Source organism: Oncorhynchus gorbuscha, linkage group LG17 (assembly GCF_021184085.1).
Source record: "Oncorhynchus gorbuscha isolate QuinsamMale2020 ecotype Even-year linkage group LG17, OgorEven_v1.0, whole genome shotgun sequence".
NCBI classification, from domain to species: Eukaryota; Metazoa; Chordata; class Actinopteri; order Salmoniformes; family Salmonidae; genus Oncorhynchus; species Oncorhynchus gorbuscha.
Genome location: NC_060189.1, coordinates 19,148,841 through 19,166,433, shown reverse-complemented (window position 1 = coordinate 19,166,433; position 17,593 = coordinate 19,148,841). Strand labels below are relative to the sequence as shown.

The following is a 17,593-nucleotide window of genomic DNA, read 5'->3' as shown; positions in this document are numbered from 1 at the left end:
AGGGAAAAACACGTGGCTCTTTGCCTGTCTGTGTCCTCCCGACACAGAGAGAAAATAATCTGGCCACAATACCCATTTTTGTCTGCGTATATGAAAGTTAACTGAAATGGAGGCTAGATAAAGACAGTAAGTGCCTATGTATGAGCCAAGGATGCACTAAGTATGTGTTGGTGATTTTCAACTTCCTGTATGTGTCATCCAAAACCAAAATGGTATAGTAAGTGTATGTTGAGGTTGATGCAGGGGGTAGAATGAGTGGTTTGGACAAGTGAATATTACCCATGTGCCCACGGACTAATTGTCATTAGTCTAGATTCTATGCTAGATGCTTTGTTTCTAATCTTGCCGCCTCCTCTCTTCTCACCAGATACAGCCAACCTCATATTCGATCCTGGTCCTTCTCCCAAGCGGTAAGGACATGTCTGACCCCTGAGCCTTAAAATAATCTGGTTTGTGTCCATGAACTCTCTCTACCCCACTGGTTCAGAGTGGCTCCTGGTCTCCATCCCCACATCCCAATCCCCCATGATCCTGTTAATGGTGATGAGAAGCCCTGGAGTACTCATGTGATGAATGAAGCACACATACTTAGCATTGATTTCACAATTCAATGAACAGTGATAGATTTATAACTCTGCCATACTCTATCAATTAAAGGGTCGTTTTTGGAGGAGAAGAGTGAGAACGAGTGTGAGAGAGAATCGACCACAGATTAACAAGCGACCTGGTACAAACACTAAACCATTATCCATATCCTTCATGGTCTTCATAATGGTGGCAATTTCATTGCCAGTTTAATAATATCAGTTAATAGCTAACCTTGAAAGTGGCGGGAGATTTAGCCCAGAATGCTGTGACAAATCTACATTCCCAGGAAGGCTATTGGACTCTGACATGAGTGGCGGACGGCTTACTTAATTTCCCCCACTGTGCTTTTTTATGTTACAAAACAAGTTCAGTGCTAAATCATTCTAATGCGACATGCTAAGACTTTTGTTCTAGAAGGAATGAGAACAGTAGCAGCAATCTTTTCCATTTGAAAACAAAAAAAGCCATGGCCCAGTTCATTTTACCTTAATGACAATGGTGTTACTTGATATGGGAGGGAGAGACTATGGGAGGGAGAGACTATGGGAGGGAGAGACTATGGGAGGGAGAGACTATGGGAGGGAGAGACTATGGGAGGGAGAGACTATGGGAGGGAGAGACTATGGGAGGGAGAGACTATGGGAGGGAGAGACTATGGGAGAGACTGAGGGAGGGAGAGACTGAGGGAGGGAGAGACTGAGGGAGGGAGAGACTGAGGGAGGGAGAGACTGAGGGAGGGAGAGAGCATCCATAATGGTATATTTTGTGAAATTGATTCAATAGTGATGGCTTTAGTAGAATGTAATACCAGCATGATTATGGCAAGTGTAATTGTTTGCGCAGACTGTGGGTATACTGTATATGGTCCACAGCAAAGAGTGTGATAATTCAATGAATGTCAAGTCAACAGGATGACGTATTATACACAAGTGTTGCCTGTATGTCCCTATATTATGCCTGTCACTTTTTGGGCACAATGGGGCATGAAATGAGCCCCATGAGAGTTGAGGTCAGGGGGGACACGAGGAGGAGGGTAACCTCTATATTATAGTTGTCCTCTCCAGGAATATGTCTGGTTTGCCACTAGTCTCCCAGCACTGGGAGAACCCACCACTTTCAAACCTCGGAGCAGATAGCAGCTTCCATCCACAAACATTACAGCCCCAGTCAGAGCGCTAGATCTGCTCACGCATGCAGACAATGTTATGGCTACGGCTTGTGCTCCCCACAGGGAGAGAAGAGTTTTGATTTCCCCACATACTTCCTCCCAGAAAACCATAAGTGGACCAAGAGGGAACTCTCTGCCTGTGATCTAGTGTTTTATTATCTGTTGCTGAAGCAGCGGCTACTCTTCCTGAGGTCCACATAAAACATGACATAATACATATCAATAGGCAAGGACTGAACTACACACTTTTTATAAGAACAATATTACTAAAAAAGGTCTGACGGACAGTTTCATGCATACATACAGTGAGCTCCAAAATAATTGGGACAGAGACCCATATGTTGGGGGGTGGGGCTCTGTACTCCATAGAAATGATTGGTAAGTAATGTATTGTTGCATTTTGGGGTCACTTTTATAGTAAATAAGATTAGAAAATATTTCTAAACACTTCTACAATAATGTGGATGCCTCCATGATTACGGATAATCCTGAATAAATCGTAAATAATGAGTGAGAAAGTTAGACACAAATATCATACCCCAAGAAATGCTAACCTCTCACCATTACAACAATGGGAGGTATGATATTTCTGCGTCTACCTTTCTCATCATTATCTACGATTCCTTCATGATTATCCGCAATCATGGAGGCATCCACATTATTGTAGAAGTGTTTAGAAACCGTGTATATTATTTTTTCAATAAAAATGACACCGCCACATCAGTCATTACCAAATTCAGCGGAGGCCTAGAACTTGGGGAATGATTTGTACCAAATACAACGCTTTTAGTTTTACAAATGTTCAGTGCTAGTTTATTACTTACCAACCATTCCAAAACTGACTGCAACTCTTTGTTTAGGGTTGCAATGATAGCTGTGGTTGCTAACGTGTATAATGTTGAATCATCAGCATACATAGACACAGGCTTTGCTTAGTGCTAGAGGTAGATCATTAGTACAAAAAATCGAGAACAGTAGAGGGCCAAGAGAGCTGCCTTATGGAATACCACACTTTACATGATTTACTTTAGAGAAGCTTCCATTAAATAATACCCTCTTTCTTATATTGGGTAGATAGCGCTCAACCCAATATATATCAGAGGATGTAAAGCCAAAACACACGTTTTTCCAATAACCGATTATGGTCAATACTATCAAAGGCTGCACGGAAGTCTAACAATACAGCTCCCGCAATATTCTGATGATCTGACACATTGATTTCATTTTTCCTAAGGCACCTCCGTTATAGTATATTTTATGAAATTCATTCAGTAATGATGGCTTTGATAGACTGTAATATCCGCATTATTATGGCAAGTGTAATTGTTTGCACAGACTGTGGATATATATGGGCTACAGCAAGAGTTTGACAATTCAATGAAAGTCGAGTCAACAGGTTTGGCGTATTATACACAAGTGTAGGCGGTCTTTACACATTTTATGCGCTGGCTAGAGGGACATCTAGTGGTTACTGGGTGGTGGCGCACACACACTCAAGTGGAAGAATTCTGAATCACTGATACTTTAAAACGACCCTAATTTTCGACAACGTTTTAGCGGAGTTTCGACGTTGCAAACTCTCCTTCAACAGAAACGTTATCGTTAAAATACGCATTTTCAAATCTAGGTTGCAGGTATGTTTTGGGGTGATATATTTGAGTACTTGACTCAATTTAATGTTTAACATCAATTGTTTTTTCGTTGCCCTGTTAGTTAAAACTGCATTATTATAGGCCAATATGATCTTTACAAACACGGGGTTTGGTTAAACAATTTAACTAGTCAATACACCATAGAAAGACACATTTTAGTAAATGGCTAGGCATAAAAAGGTTCACTGAACCCAGGATTAGTCGAGTCAATGTTTTGCTTGGCATTTGGACATAACAAATCCTACTAATTAGGCGTACACCGTAGTTTTGTGATATTGTATTCAGTTCCAACCATGGCCGTTATTGGTCCTATTCGGGATTCTTGGGAGGTCCCTACCCTATTGAAATTGAATATGGTTAGAGTTAGGTTAGGTTTTAGGGTAGGGAAGTCCCATGGATCCCCCAGATAGCACTAACCAGCAGTGATTGAGTGTGGAAGCATGTTGCCCCTCTTGACCTCTCTGATGTGGTTATGCTGCTCTCTAGAGCTAGTTGTTACATAGTTTCTGTTAACTGATAACTGGTGCAGTTAGTTAATCTGTTTAGCTGTGGTTAGTGGATCCATAGAGTGAAGTTCATAGACCTTGCATAAGGCTGCAGCTGTGTTAACAGTGAGTTATCATTCAGTTCAGCTCATGGTCACCAACCGGAAACATGTTGCTGGCTGAAATGCAGGAGTGTTGAGCAAGACTGAGGGAGAAGTGTATGCTGGGTAGGTTTCCTTTCTGTGGTATGTGTCATTTGGTGAGGACCAGCCTTAGGATGCAGGTAGTTTAACTGAAGCAGGACTCTGAAGTGTATATATCTTAACCTGGTTTGAAAGCAGCAGGTACTGATTTATAAACAATGTATCATCTTGATATAATTTATGTTGTATTATTAATGTAGTATGGTATTATAGGAATGGGATTTTTGAGCTGCCAGTACTTAAAAATAGTTTTCAATTCATACATCTTACTGAATTGGATGTATTTACTATGGATCTGGAATGACTGTTTCCTTAGTTGACATGCTTTTATCACTGGCAAGGTACCTTTTGGTTTGTGTGGCTATGGGGTCTGTTAGGGTCCCACCATCAACCTTCAGTTATTCTGTTTGGAACCCAGTTCCCTTGAGGGAGTTGGTCAATAATGTCAATGCAAAGGACTGTGATTCTGCCTGTGACAATGTCGGTTTCCATGTTTGGTTTGAAGATGTTTTGCTGTAATGAAAAGAACTGTGATTCTGCCTGTGACTATGTCGGTTTCCATGTTTGGTTTGAAGATGTTTTTCTGTAATGAAAAGAACTGTGATTCTGCCTGTGACAATGTCGGTTTCCATGTTTGGTTTGAAGATGTTTTGCTGTAATGAAAAGGACTGACTGCACTTTTATTTGTCCGTTAGCAGACACTTTTATCCAAAGTGACTTACTGGAGCAATTAGGGTTAAGTGCCTTGCTCAAGGGCACATTGACAGATTTTTCACCTAGTCTGCTCAGGGATTTGAACCAGCAACCACTAGGCTACCTGCTGACACAATCATGTGAAAATTGACCTATGGGGGCAAAATGCAACTTACAGTGTACATGCTTTAAATGGCTACCTACTCATCCATGATGTAGGTAGCCATTTATGATGAATCCAGAGAGAGCAAGTTGACGTTCTGACATTTATAGTATTGTACTCAGTCTATTGATTTAAAATGGAGGGTAAATAATGTTTTGTTTCTTGTTGCATCCAACGACGGTGCATTTAGTATTTTAAGGTCTGTGAATAAACTAAAAAGGTCTCTCTCTGCAGGCTGCCTTCCCTATATCTCTGGCTCCCTCCATGGCAGCTGATGACTACAACCCTGTAAGTACTGGAGATGATCTATAATTCTTTCTCATATGATGTCATCATTAAATATAATTTAACTTTATACACTGAACAAAATATCAACGCAACATGTAAAGTGTTGATCCCATGTTTCAAGAGCTGAACTAAAAGATTGCAGAACATTTTCATACACACAAAAAGCTTATTTTTCTCATTGTGCACAAATTGACTTCCCTGTTAGTGAACATTTCTCCTTTGCCAAGATAATCCATCCACCTGACAGGTGTGGCATATCAAGAAGCTGATTAAACCTCATGATCATTTTTTATTTTATTTATTTATTTCACCTTTATTTAACCAGGTAGGCTTGTTGAGAACAAGTTCTCATTTGCAACTGCGACCTGGCCAAGATAAAGCATAGCAGTGTGAACAGACAACAGAGTTACACATGGAGTAAACAATTAACAAGTCAATAACACAGTAGAAAAAATGGGCAGTCTATATACAATGTGTGCAAAAGGCATGAGGAGGTAGGCGAATAATACAATTTTGCAGATTACACATGTGCAGTTTTGTCAAACAACACATTGCCACAGATGTCTCAAGTTTTGAGGGAGCAATTGGCATGCTGTTTATTTCTCTACCGTAAGCTGCCTCCAACGTGGTTTTAGAGAATTTGGCAGTACCAGACTCCCTACCACAGGCCACGTATGGCGCTATGTGGGGGATCGGTTTGCTGATGTCAACGTTGTGAACAGAGTGCCCCATGGTGGACAAGCATAATCTATGGGCTACGAACACAATTGCAGTTTATCGATGGCAATTTGAATGCACAGAAATACCGTGACAGGATCCAGAGGCCCATATATATATTTTTTTTTTAAAGATATCTGTGACCAACAGATGCATATCTGTATTCCCAGTCATGTGAAATCCATAGATTATGGGGCTAATGAATTATTATTAGGGGCTAATTAATTTATTTCAATTGACTGATTTCCTCTTATGAACTGTAACTCAGTAAAATCTTTGAAATTGTTGCATGTTGAGTTAATATTTTTATTCAGTATATATAAAAAAATGTTTATTTCTTGTAAATACCACATTTACAATATCAGAGAGAGAACGAGAATGAAAACATGAAAGAAACAGAACAGTATGTTTGAGAGAGAGAATGCACGTACAACAAATAATTATTTTCAAGAGAGACTGAGAGCGAGAGAGACACATGTCACACTGTTGGTGTGAAACAGGATGTTCCAGAGACTATATTTGAGGTAGTTGGGTGAGGGACTGTCTGATTGAGCACTACCTTCAATCACCTATCTCCTGAACTAGTGACTATCTGACCTCTTACAACCTTCTGTTCTCCAAGGTTTCCCTGAGACAGAAGTCCAGGAGGAAGACTCCAGGAGGTAAATTGTTATCCAGGCTGCTTGCTGTTATGCTGCTGCTTGCTGTTTGTGCAGCTCAATTGTAATTTGGCCCCTTGATGTGGGCGTGTGTGAAGTGACAGGATGATTAGAGTGTGTGTGTGGAGGGTTGTGTTGCAAATGCCTTAAGACCAAGCTCAGCAAGAGAGCCCAGTATTATTAGCCTTCTGTTCATGGGCAGTTACTGTATGCTGAGCAGTCTGTGCTTCATTGTGTGTGATATAATCCTTTGGAAGACCTTTTTGACTACTTCCTGTCTGACAACTTACATGTGACACAGGTAGGCTGAAAGTGGTTAAAAGAAATTCTGAATTTGTTGTACATAAAAATAATTTATGAGACCAATCAAAGTGTCGTATTAAAATGCCTGCATTGCAATACATTGAAATGGAGGGTTTATTGTTGCATCCAACCACGGTGCATGAATTCAGGAACCATCTCCTCTGTGTGTGTTTCTATGTTCAGGCAATGTGGCAATGAGCAGGCGGAGGGTCTCGGTTAAAGAGCTGGGGGAATCTGACCACCAGGGCTGGCTCTACAGGAAGAAGGAAGGAAAGGGCTTCCTGGGCTTCAAATGGAAGAAGTACTGGTTTGTGCTGAAGAAGACTTCTCTGTACTGGTACACGAATCCGCTGGTGAGTAACGCTCACCACTTAGCCCGCTACGCAGAGTCATCCTGTCATTGCCACAGCTGCCTGCAGCCTCTCGTCACTGTTGGAGTTTGACATGGTGTTTCCTGAAGCTGGAAATGTCAGTGTGTCAGTTTCTTCTACAGAGGCTGATGTGATCTGCATGACTTATTGGCGTGATGGAGGAATTAATAAAGCCTGTGTTTACCATGTGTCAAAACAAATTTGAGGGAACTAGAAATTGCGGAAAGGTGACGGGTGTTTCAAGTTTTAATGTCACGTGCACAAGTACAGTGAAAAGCCTTTCTTGTAAGCTCCAAACCCAACAATGCAGTAATCGATATCAAGAATTTAAGGTGTTATGAATTAGGTGATGGTGCATGGAATCGTGTTTTTAATTTTTTTATTGCTTTAATGCTAAGAATCTGTCAATCCGGTCTTATTTTTAGGCAGAGAAAGCAGAGGGATACATTAACCTGACTGACTTCATGATCGACAGAGCATTGGAGTGCAAGAAAAAATTGTAATTAACATTTTTCTTATTTTATAAAATCATGCTACTGTTGGTGTAAAAATGTCAATGAGTCTATTCCAAGAAATCATTGAACATTTACTGACACTTTTTCAGTCTGAGCAGCGTGTGAGTGATTGAACACAGTGAGAAAGTAAATGTTCACCTCTCTCTTGCAGTGCCATCAAAGCATGTCACCCACAAGTCATGATGTTTCACTTTGCAGCTGATACCTACGAGGAGATGAACATGTAAGTCACATGAAGAGAGTCATGTAAGTCAAGTTCAGAGTGTCATCATAGAAGCAGTGTGAGAAATGTGACCGTTTCTCTTTTGTCTTTTGCAGATGGTTGAATAAGCTTGGACTCGCTTCAATCCAATATGAATTGGCAGAGGGCAACACTGCTGGTAGGTTTTCATGTTGATCAGTCAGAATGGTTTATCATTTATCAGTCAATTCCACCAACTGACTCACTCTGTTCTTTACTACTATTGCCTCAGTATCACTGCTGATTATTGTTTGTCAAGCCGAAGACTGGGGAGTATGTAGTCTAATGGCATTTTGACTCTGTCCAGAGTGCTACAGCGAGGCGAGTGATCACGAGGAGGCTGAGACAATAGAGGCTCCCCCTCCCCCATACTCAGAGCAGATGAGCCAGGACTCTGCGGATGTGGGTGGTCCACATGGCAGTGGACATCAGGTCAGTAGGCACTGGGTTGTTGAGGAAGCCCTGGTAATTAGGGCTAGGAGTTTTTCCTAATTGTGTGACCTGACCAAGAAAAACTTTGGGCCCTAGTTACACTGTGTTGCATTTCTTTCTGCAAAGTGTTGAGCGTTAAAGTGGCACTCCAGTCGTTTCACCTCATTTAACACCTGATTTACTTAACAAAAGGCACATCTCAATAGGTGGTCCAGATATGTCATGACATCACAAGTGGGGCTTTACTTTTGTTGTCTATTACTTAAGGGGGAGGCCGATGACATCACAGATTCCCATCAGACCAACTCCTTGAATGCCCTACTCCTTAAAGTTTGCAGTTGTCTTAAAAACATGATTTTCCTTAACATTTTTTTTTACCCTTTTAGTGGGTGTACTTTACTGTATTTATACTTGGGTTATCGCTTTTCAACAGTAAAAGTAAAAAATAATCACTCAAGGACATCTATTAACCCTGCTGAAACACCCTTAATGTTCATGTCTCCCAGGGTAGCCTCCTTCCCCCATACTCCTTCTCCCCTCCCAGCGAGACCAATGGATCCTTTTCCTCACCTGTCAGCACGATAACATCACAGAGTTCCGTGTCCTCTCTGGCCAAGCATCGTCAGTCCTGGCTGGACCTGGTCTCGCAGGCCTCTCCTGTTGCCGGGGAAACGGTGGTGTGCTCTGTGCAAGTCCACACAAATTGGCCCCCACAGCATCAGAGGAACGAAGGGCCCCTACAGCACCACCAGGAGGCTTCGTCCTTCCAGGACCCCCCAGGGAGCACAGCCAGGGAAGACTTTAACTCCAGGGAGCAGACAGAGGAGTTGGCTGTGCTAGAAATAAGGACAGAAAATGGTGAGGAGGCTTCTTTAGCTGTTTTTTTCTAAACAATTGTTGACTTAAATAAGGGGAGCATATTAGTTAATTAATTGAGAAGGAAATGAAAAATCCACCCATCTCACAATTTCTATGATATTAAGGAAAAGTGAGAGCAGTAGTTGTGCCCTTTGGATGCCTTTTGTTCTTATGTTATCAGACCTGTGGATAAGAGAAGTGCAAGTAGACCACACTTCATGTTGCCTCTGGTTGTATAATGTTACAGCTTTGGTCTTTGGGAGCACATTAGAGCTGACAGTAAAAATACACTATGTGACCAAAAGTATGTGGACACCTACATGTCTAACATCTCATTCCAAAACCATGGGCGTTACTATGGAGTGGGTCCCCTCTTTGCTGCCAAAACAGCCTCCACTCTTCTGGGAAGGATTTCCATTAGATGTTGGAACATTGCTGCGGGGACTTGCTTCCATTCAGCCACAAGAGCATTAGTGAGGTCTGGCAATGATGTTTGGTAATTAGGCCTGGCTCGCAGTCGGCAGTCCAATTCATCCCAAAGGTGTTCGATGGAGTTGAGGTCAGGGCTCTGTGCAGACCAGTCAAGTGTTTCCACATGGATCTCGACAAAGCATTTCTGTATGGACCTCATTTTGTGCACGGGGACATTGTCATGCTGAAACAGGAAAGGGCCTTCCCCAAACTGTTGCCACAAAATTGGAAGCACAGATGTGTCTAGAATGTAATTGTATGCTGTACAATTAAAATTTCCCTTCACTGGAAATAAGGCGCCTAGCCCGAAACATGAAAACCAACCCCAGTCCATTATTCCTCCACCAAACTTTACTGTTGGCACTATGCATTCGGACAGGTAGCGTTCTCCTGGCACCTGCCAAACAGATTCGTCCGTCAGACTGCCATCTGGTGAAATGTGATATGTCACTCCAGAGAACGCGTTTTCACTTCTCCAGAGTCCAATGGCGGTGAGATTTACACCATTCCCGTCGACACTTTGCATTGCCCATGGTGATCTGAGGTTTGTGTGCAGCTGCTCGGCCATGGAAACCCATTTCATGAAGCTCCCAACAAACAGTTGTTCTGCTGACATTGCTTCCAGAGGCAGTTTGGAACTTGGTAGTGAGTGTTGCAACCGAGGACAGATTATTTTTATGTGCTTCAGTACTCGGTGGTCCCGCTCTGTGAGCTTGTGTGGCCTAACACTTTGCGGCTGAATAGGTTGTTGCTCCAAGACATTTCCACTTTACAATATTAGCTCTTACAGTGGACCGAGGCAGCTCTAGCAGGTCAGGCATTTTAAAAACTGACTTGTTGGAAAGGTGGCATCCTATGACGGTGCCACGTTGAAAGTCACTGAGCTCTTCAGTAAGGCCATTCTACTACCGGTGTTTGTCTATGGAGATTGCATGGCTGTGCGCTCGATTCTGTACACCTGTCAGCAACAGGTGTGGCTGAAATAGCCAAATCCACTAATTTGAAGGGGTGTCCACATACCTTTTTGTATATACACTGCTCAAAAAAATAAAGGGAACACTAAAATAACACATCCTAGATTTGAATGAATGAAATATTCTTATTAAATACTTTTTTCTTTACATGTGCTGACAACAAAATCACACAAAAATGATCAATGGAAAACAAATGTATCAACCAATGGAGGCCTGGATTTGGAGTCACACTCATAATTAAAGTGGAAAACCACACTACAGGCTGATCCAACTTTGATGTAATGTCCTTAAAACAAGTAAAAATGAGGCTCAGTAGTGTGTGTGGTCTCCATGTGCCTGAATGTCCTCCCTACAACGCCTGGGCATGCTCTTGATGAGGTGGCGGATGGTCTCCTGAGGGATCTCTTCCCAGACCTGGACTAAAGCATCCTCCAACTCCTGGACAGTCTGTGGTGCAACGTGGCGTTGGTGGATGGAGCGAGACATGATGTGCTCAATTGGATTCAGGTCTGGGGAACGGGCGGGCCAGTCCATAGCATCAATGCCTTCCTCTTGCAGGAACTGCTGACACACTCCAGCCACATGAGGTCTAGCATTGTCTTGCATTAGGAGGAACCCAGGGCCAACCGCACCAGCATATGGTCTCACAAGGGGTCTGAGGATCTCATCTCGGTACCTAATGGCAGTCAGGCTACCTCTGGTGAGCACATGGAGGGCTGTGCGGCCCCCCAAAGAAATGCCACCCCACACCATGACTGACCCACCACCAAACCGGTCATGCTGGAGGATGTTGCAGGCAGCAGAATGTTCTCCACGGCGTCTCCAGACTCTCACATGTGCTCAGTGTGAACCTGCTTTCATCTGTGAAGAGCACAGGGCGCCCGTGGCGAATTTGCCAATCTTGGTGTTCTCTGGCAAATGCCAAACGTCGTGCACGGTGTTGGGCTTTAAGCACAACCCCCACCTGTGGAAGTCGGGCCCTCATACCACCCTCATGGAGTCTGTTTCTGACCGTTTGAGCAGACACATGCACATTTGTGGCCTGCTGGAGGTCATTTTGCAGGGCTCTGGCAGTGCTCCTCCTGCTCCTCCTTGCACAAAGGCAGAGGTAGCGGTCCTGCTGCTGGGTTGTTGCCCTCCTACTGCCACCTCCACGTCTCCTGATGTACTGGCCTGTCTCCTGGTAGCGCCTCCATGCTCTGGACACTACGCTGACACACAGCAAACCTTCTTGCCACAGCTCGCATTGATGTGCCATCCTGGATGAGCTGCACTACCTGAGCCACTTGTGTGGGTTGTAGACTCCGTCTCATGCATTTATTGTCAATCAGTGTTGCTTCCTAAGTGGACAGTTTGATTTCACAGAAGTGTGATTGACTTGGAGTTACATTGTGTTGTTTAGGTGTTCCCTTTATTTTTTTGAGCAGTGTATATCTGAAGATGTGAGTTAGTCTGCATGTCTGCCTGCACATCCTGCCCCCTTGGAGTTTTTCTTCAATAGATTTGAATTCCAAAACATCCAAGTCTTCCATTCAAAATCAAATCAAAGTTTATTTGTCACGTGCTCCGAATACAACAGATCTTACAGTGTAATGCTTACTTACAGGCTCTAACCTATAGTGCAAAAAAGGTGTTAGGTGAACAATAGGTAAGTAAAGAAATAAAACAACAGTAAAAAGGCAGGTTATATACAGTAGCAAGGCTACATACAGACTCCAATTAGTCAGGCTGATTAAGGTAGTGGCTACATGTAGATATGGTTAAAGTGACTATGCATATATGATGAACAGAGAGTAGCAGTAGCGTAAAAGAGGAGTTGCTGGGTGGTGGGTGGTGGGACACAATACAGATAGCCTGGTTAGCCAATGTGCGGGAGCACTGGTTGGTCAGTCCAATTGAGGTAGTATGCACATGAATGTATAGTTAGTGACTATGCATATATGATAAACCGAGAGTAGCAGCAGTGTAAAAATAAGGTTTGGGGGGGGGGGGGACACACAATGCAAATAGTCTGGTTAGCCATTTGATTACCTATTCAGGAGTCTTATGGTTTTTGGTTAAAAACGGTTGAGAAGCCTTTTTGTCCAAGACTTGGCACTCAGGTACAGCTTGCCATGTGGTAGCTGGGGTCTTTGACAATTTTTAGGGCCTTCCTCTGACACCGCCTGGTGTAGAGGTCCTGGATGACAGGCAGCTTAGCCCCAGTGATGTACTGGGCCGTACGCACTACCCTCTGTAGTGCCTTGCGGTCAGAGGCCGAGCAATTGCCGTACCAGGCAGATGTTGCAGCTGTAGAACTTTTTGAGGATCTCAGGACCCATGCCAAATCTTTTTAGTTTCCTGGGGGGGGAATAGGCGTTGTCGTGCCCTCTTCATGACTGTCTTGGTGTGTTTGGACAATTCTAGTTTGTTGTTGATGTGGACACCGAGGAACTTGAAGCTCTCAACCTGCTCCACTACAGGCCTGTCGATGAGAATGGGGGCGTGCTCGGTCCTCCTTTTCCTGTAGTCCACAATCCTCTCCTTAGTCTTGGTTACGTTGCTGGATAGGTTGTTATTCTGGCACCACACGGCCAGGTCTCTGACCTCCTCCCTATAGGCTGTCTCGTCGTTGTCTGTGATCAGGCCTACCACTGTTGTGTTGTCTGCAAACTTAATGATGGTGTTGGAGTCGTGCCAGGCCATGCAGCAGTGGGTGAACAGGGAGTACAGGAGGGGACTGAACACGCACCCCTGTGGAGCTCCGGTGTTGCGGGTCAGCGTGGCAGATGAGTTGCTACCTACCCTCACCACCTGGGGGCGGCCCGTCAGGAAGTCCAGGATCCAGTGGCAGAGGGAGGTGTTTAGTCCCAGGATCCTTAGCTTAGTGATGAACTTTGAGGTTACTATGGTGTTGAACGCTGAGCTGTAGTCAATGAATAGCATTCTCACATAAGTGTTGCTTTTGTCCAGGTGGGAAAGGGCAGTGTGGAGTGCAATAGAGATTGCATCATCTGGATCTGTAGTCATTTAAGCAGGTTGCCTTTGTGTTCTTGGGCACATGGACTATGGTCATCTGCTTGAAACATGTTGGTATTACAGACTCAATCAGGGACATGTTGAAAATGTCAGTGGAGACACCTGCAAGTTGGTCAGCACACGTCCTGATGATCCGTCTGGCCCCACAGCCTTGTGTACGTTGACCTGTTTTTAAGGTCTTACTCACATCGGCTACGGAGAGCATGATCACACAGTCGTCCGGAACAGCTGATTCTCTCATTCATGCGTCAGTGTTGCTTGCCTCGAAGCGAGTATAGAAGTGATATAGCTCGTCTGGTAGGCTCGTGTCACTATGCTTACCTTTGTAGTCTGTAATAGTTTGCAAGCCCTGCCACATAAGACAAGCGCCTGAGCCGTTGTAGTATGATTCAATCTTAGTTCTGTATTGACGCTTTGCCTGTGATTGTTCATCGCAGGGCATAGCAGGATTTCTTGTAAACTTCCGGGTTAGAGTCCCGCACCTTGAAAGCGGCAGCTCTACCCTTTAGCTCAGTCCGAATGTTGTCTGTAATCCATGGCTTCTGGTTGGGGTATGTACGTACAGTCAATGTGGGGACGACGTCCTCGATGCACTTATTGATAAAGCCAGTGACTGATATGGTGTACTCAATGCCATCGGAAGAAACCCAGAACATGTTCCAGTCTGTGCTAGCAAAACAGTCCTGTAGTTTAGCATCTGCTTCATCTGACCAATTTTTTATAGACTGAGTCACTGGTGCTTCCTGCTTTAATTTTAGCTTGTAAGCAGGAATCTGGAGGATAGAGTTGTGGTCTGATTTACCAAATGAAGGGCGAGAGAGAGTTTTGTACGCGTCTCTGTGTGTGGAGGACAGGTGATCTAGAATTATTTTTCCCTCTGGTTGCACATTTAACATGTTGATAGAAATTTATTTAACTTAAGTTTCCCTGCATTGAAGTCCCCGGCCACTAGGAGCGCTGCCTCTGGGTGAGTGGTTTCCTGTTTTCCTGTTTTCTTACAGCCATGAAAAGTTGCTGTTTAACGTCCTGTTTTCGCAGTTTTGGATAATCACATAAGGTTGGGGGCACCTTAAATGGGGAGAATGGGCTCGTAGTCATAACTGGAGCGGAAATAAGTGGAATGGTATCAAACACATGGTTTCTAGGTGTTTGATGCCATTCCATTTGCTCTGTTCCGGCCATTATTATGAGCCGTTCTCCCCTCAGCAGCCTCCTGCACTAAGAATACAGTGCATTTTCTAATGACTGTCAATTAACCAGTTGGAAAAAAAGATTAACCGAAGCAGTTATAGTCAACTATTTCAATACTGTCAATGAGCTTTAAATCACTTAACATTCTGTACCATTTTTGAGTAAGGAAATTGACCCCAAACCTCATCCTACTTTATCTTTAGGGATTTTTGAAAAGTAGTAAAATACCAATATTTTTCTGCTAAAATGTAAAGTTGTAAAGGTCCATTTTATTCTTGCAGTGAACCACGAAGCCTCGTCTGATGAGATGGAGAGATTGTACATCCACCTCAAGCAGGCCAGCCTCTCTCCCATAGGAGACCGCAAACCATCCACCAAGAGGGACTTCAGAGCCTCCTTTATAAAGCGATGCAAAAACCAGGACGTTAACGAGAAACTGCACCTCATCAGGACCCTCAACAGCACGCTAAAGGTATATCCGCCAACTTGACTAGAATTATTGTATGCTTTTGTTTTTATCAGATTATCACCACATAGGTGGCAGTATCAAATTGTTGTCCTTGTTTTCTGCAGAAATTGTATGTGCTATTTATGCATCATTTTGAATAGTATTGAGACTCTTGAGCATAGTTACTCTCTCTCACTCACTCACTCTCTCTCTCTCTCTCACACTCTCTCTCTCTTTCTCTCTTCCCCTTTGACTCAGGCCAAGGAGGCAGACCTGTTGACCATCGAGCAGGTGCTGTCAGACCCTGACCTCACCTCGCCCAGATTCAGGGAATGGAAAGACGCCAACACACCTTTGCTCCAGGAGATCTGTCTCAAGCATGTACACCAGGTGGCAGCACAGGTAGAGCCCTCCGCAGCAACAGCCAATGCCATCGCTGTCTCCTTTGTGGAGACCAGTTTATAAGGGAGTAGGATGAAGTTGCCCCTAAACTCTGATCTAATGTCAGTTTTGAGTTTCTCCCACTAATGCTTATGAATAGGATTTGGGATGGATGAGCTGATTGTGGACCTGTGCCCAAGGGCAACTTTTACTCAGAGCGTTTTATAAGACTCACTGTCATTGTGTACCCATAACCCAGTAGCACTAATAGTTGTACTTAGGCTGCGTTTTTATCAAACTATATACAATAGGAAGCAGCTCATGTTGTCTTGCCACTAAGTGGACTCATGATAAGAATAGTGTATATATAATTTTAAAGTTCTAAAATGGAGTTGATGCAAACATTTGGTTGATTGGATTAAATTATATGGTTTTATATTGTTAATGTTGTAATTTATCTTTTTATGTTTAGAGATCTAACAATTTTCCGTTTTTTTTCCCAATTCTGTTTTAATGTGTACAGTATTTGTGTGTTTGCTTGTTTTTGTGGTATTTTAAGTAGTGAGTGATGGAACATTGGGTACATGTAAACCATCTCTCAGAAAATGTATTTCCAAGTGTTTATTTTGCAACATGGTCAGTAGCCCATAGGACAAAGTTTTATTTTCTAACAGTGCCACAGACATGCACTAGTACTGCCTTTACTAGTACTGTGACTTAGACTTATCTTGTTTACTTTAGGATCATGATACTTTTGTGGGTTTGCTTAGATACATTTTCATTCAACATTGCTGTATGTGATAGATGTTACATTCAGATCCATGGAGATGTTGTTATGCAATCATAACATTTTGTGCCAGCAACAATTCATCACGAATTGTAATTGCGATGATTTAGCTGTGGTAAATATTTTGAATAAAATAATTGTACATAAGTGTAAGGTGTGTACAATTCTATATTTTCATTGGCAAATTGTCATTAATTGCCTGTAAGAGTATTAAAGCGTTTAAATGCTCTGCGTTATAAATATATTTGTGTCTTTGTATTTTATTCCTCTGACAGAGTATGCTTTTTTGAATAAACTATCGAGGTGTTATAGTATTTTTTGGCCACGAGTCGTCGCCAATTACTTTCATTTGTCTACTGGACCTGCAATGCCAATGTGTGACACTAGGGTTCGCTGGTTTCTGTGTACTGTTCGTATTGGATTTCGTTGTGGTTGTGCGCCATATTGGCAATTTCCTCCATCTCACCAAGCCAGAGCATGTATGCATCAAGCCGGTTGTTGAGAACAATATAAACATTTTACAGCGAACCCAAAATACAACACCATGGAGGCAGTCAAAGCATTCAACGACGAGGTTTGTATGATTTCTCCCCCATTTCAATGGAAGTGACTGTTAGCGAATTGTATGATTGGCGTCAAGTAGAAAATGGGGAGAAGGGCAACTAGATACAAGGCCTCATCCTTTCAGTAGACACTGTTTGCTTCGCCTATGAATATTTACCACCCATTTAGTATTTGTACGTGTAAGCGAAGCTATCTCGTCATTTGGTCAGAAATAACTACGCTAAATTATGCTAACGGTAGGTAGGTACTGTACCAACTACTGTACTGTTAGCCACATTGTAATCTGACAGAGTGCGCTAAGAATGTTTAGCTAATGTTTGTTAGCTGACGTAATAGCGAACTCACTCAGCGAAGCTAACTCAAAAAGCGTAAAAATAACTTGCTTACAACCCGTGTACACCGCCCAATCTTATTTAGTTAACT

The 17,593-nt window shown here is 43.0% G+C and overlaps 2 protein-coding genes across 5 annotated transcripts in view; both read left to right on the top strand.

Moving 5' to 3' along the window:
- LOC124001508 (connector enhancer of kinase suppressor of ras 3-like) overlaps positions 1-16,860 on the top strand; it is a 67,988-nt gene extending 51,128 nt beyond the window's left edge. For both annotated transcript variants that reach the window (XM_046308335.1, XM_046308336.1), the window contains 11 exons: positions 368-410; positions 5,187-5,240; positions 6,580-6,619; positions 7,103-7,272; positions 7,716-7,789; positions 7,957-8,028; positions 8,124-8,185; positions 8,354-8,478; positions 8,985-9,336; positions 15,272-15,462; positions 15,697-16,860. In XM_046308335.1, coding sequence (XP_046164291.1) covers positions 368-410; positions 5,187-5,240; positions 6,580-6,619; positions 7,103-7,272; positions 7,716-7,789; positions 7,957-8,028; positions 8,124-8,185; positions 8,354-8,478; positions 8,985-9,336; positions 15,272-15,462; positions 15,697-15,903 — 1,390 coding nt within the window. In that variant the 3' untranslated portion in view covers positions 15,904-16,860. The remainder of the gene's footprint in view (positions 1-367; positions 411-5,186; positions 5,241-6,579; positions 6,620-7,102; positions 7,273-7,715; positions 7,790-7,956; positions 8,029-8,123; positions 8,186-8,353; positions 8,479-8,984; positions 9,337-15,271; positions 15,463-15,696) is intronic.
- Positions 16,861-17,044: 184 nt separating this feature from the next.
- Positions 17,045-17,593, top strand: part of LOC124001304 (SR-related and CTD-associated factor 8-like) — a 43,400-nt gene continuing 42,851 nt past the window's right edge. The window contains exon 1 of one of the 3 annotated variants that reach the window (XM_046307985.1): positions 17,045-17,180. In XM_046307985.1, coding sequence (XP_046163941.1) covers positions 17,151-17,180 — 30 coding nt within the window. In that variant the 5' untranslated portion in view covers positions 17,045-17,150. The remainder of the gene's footprint in view (positions 17,181-17,593) is intronic. The other 2 variants (XM_046307987.1, XM_046307986.1) reach the window with 2 other exon arrangements.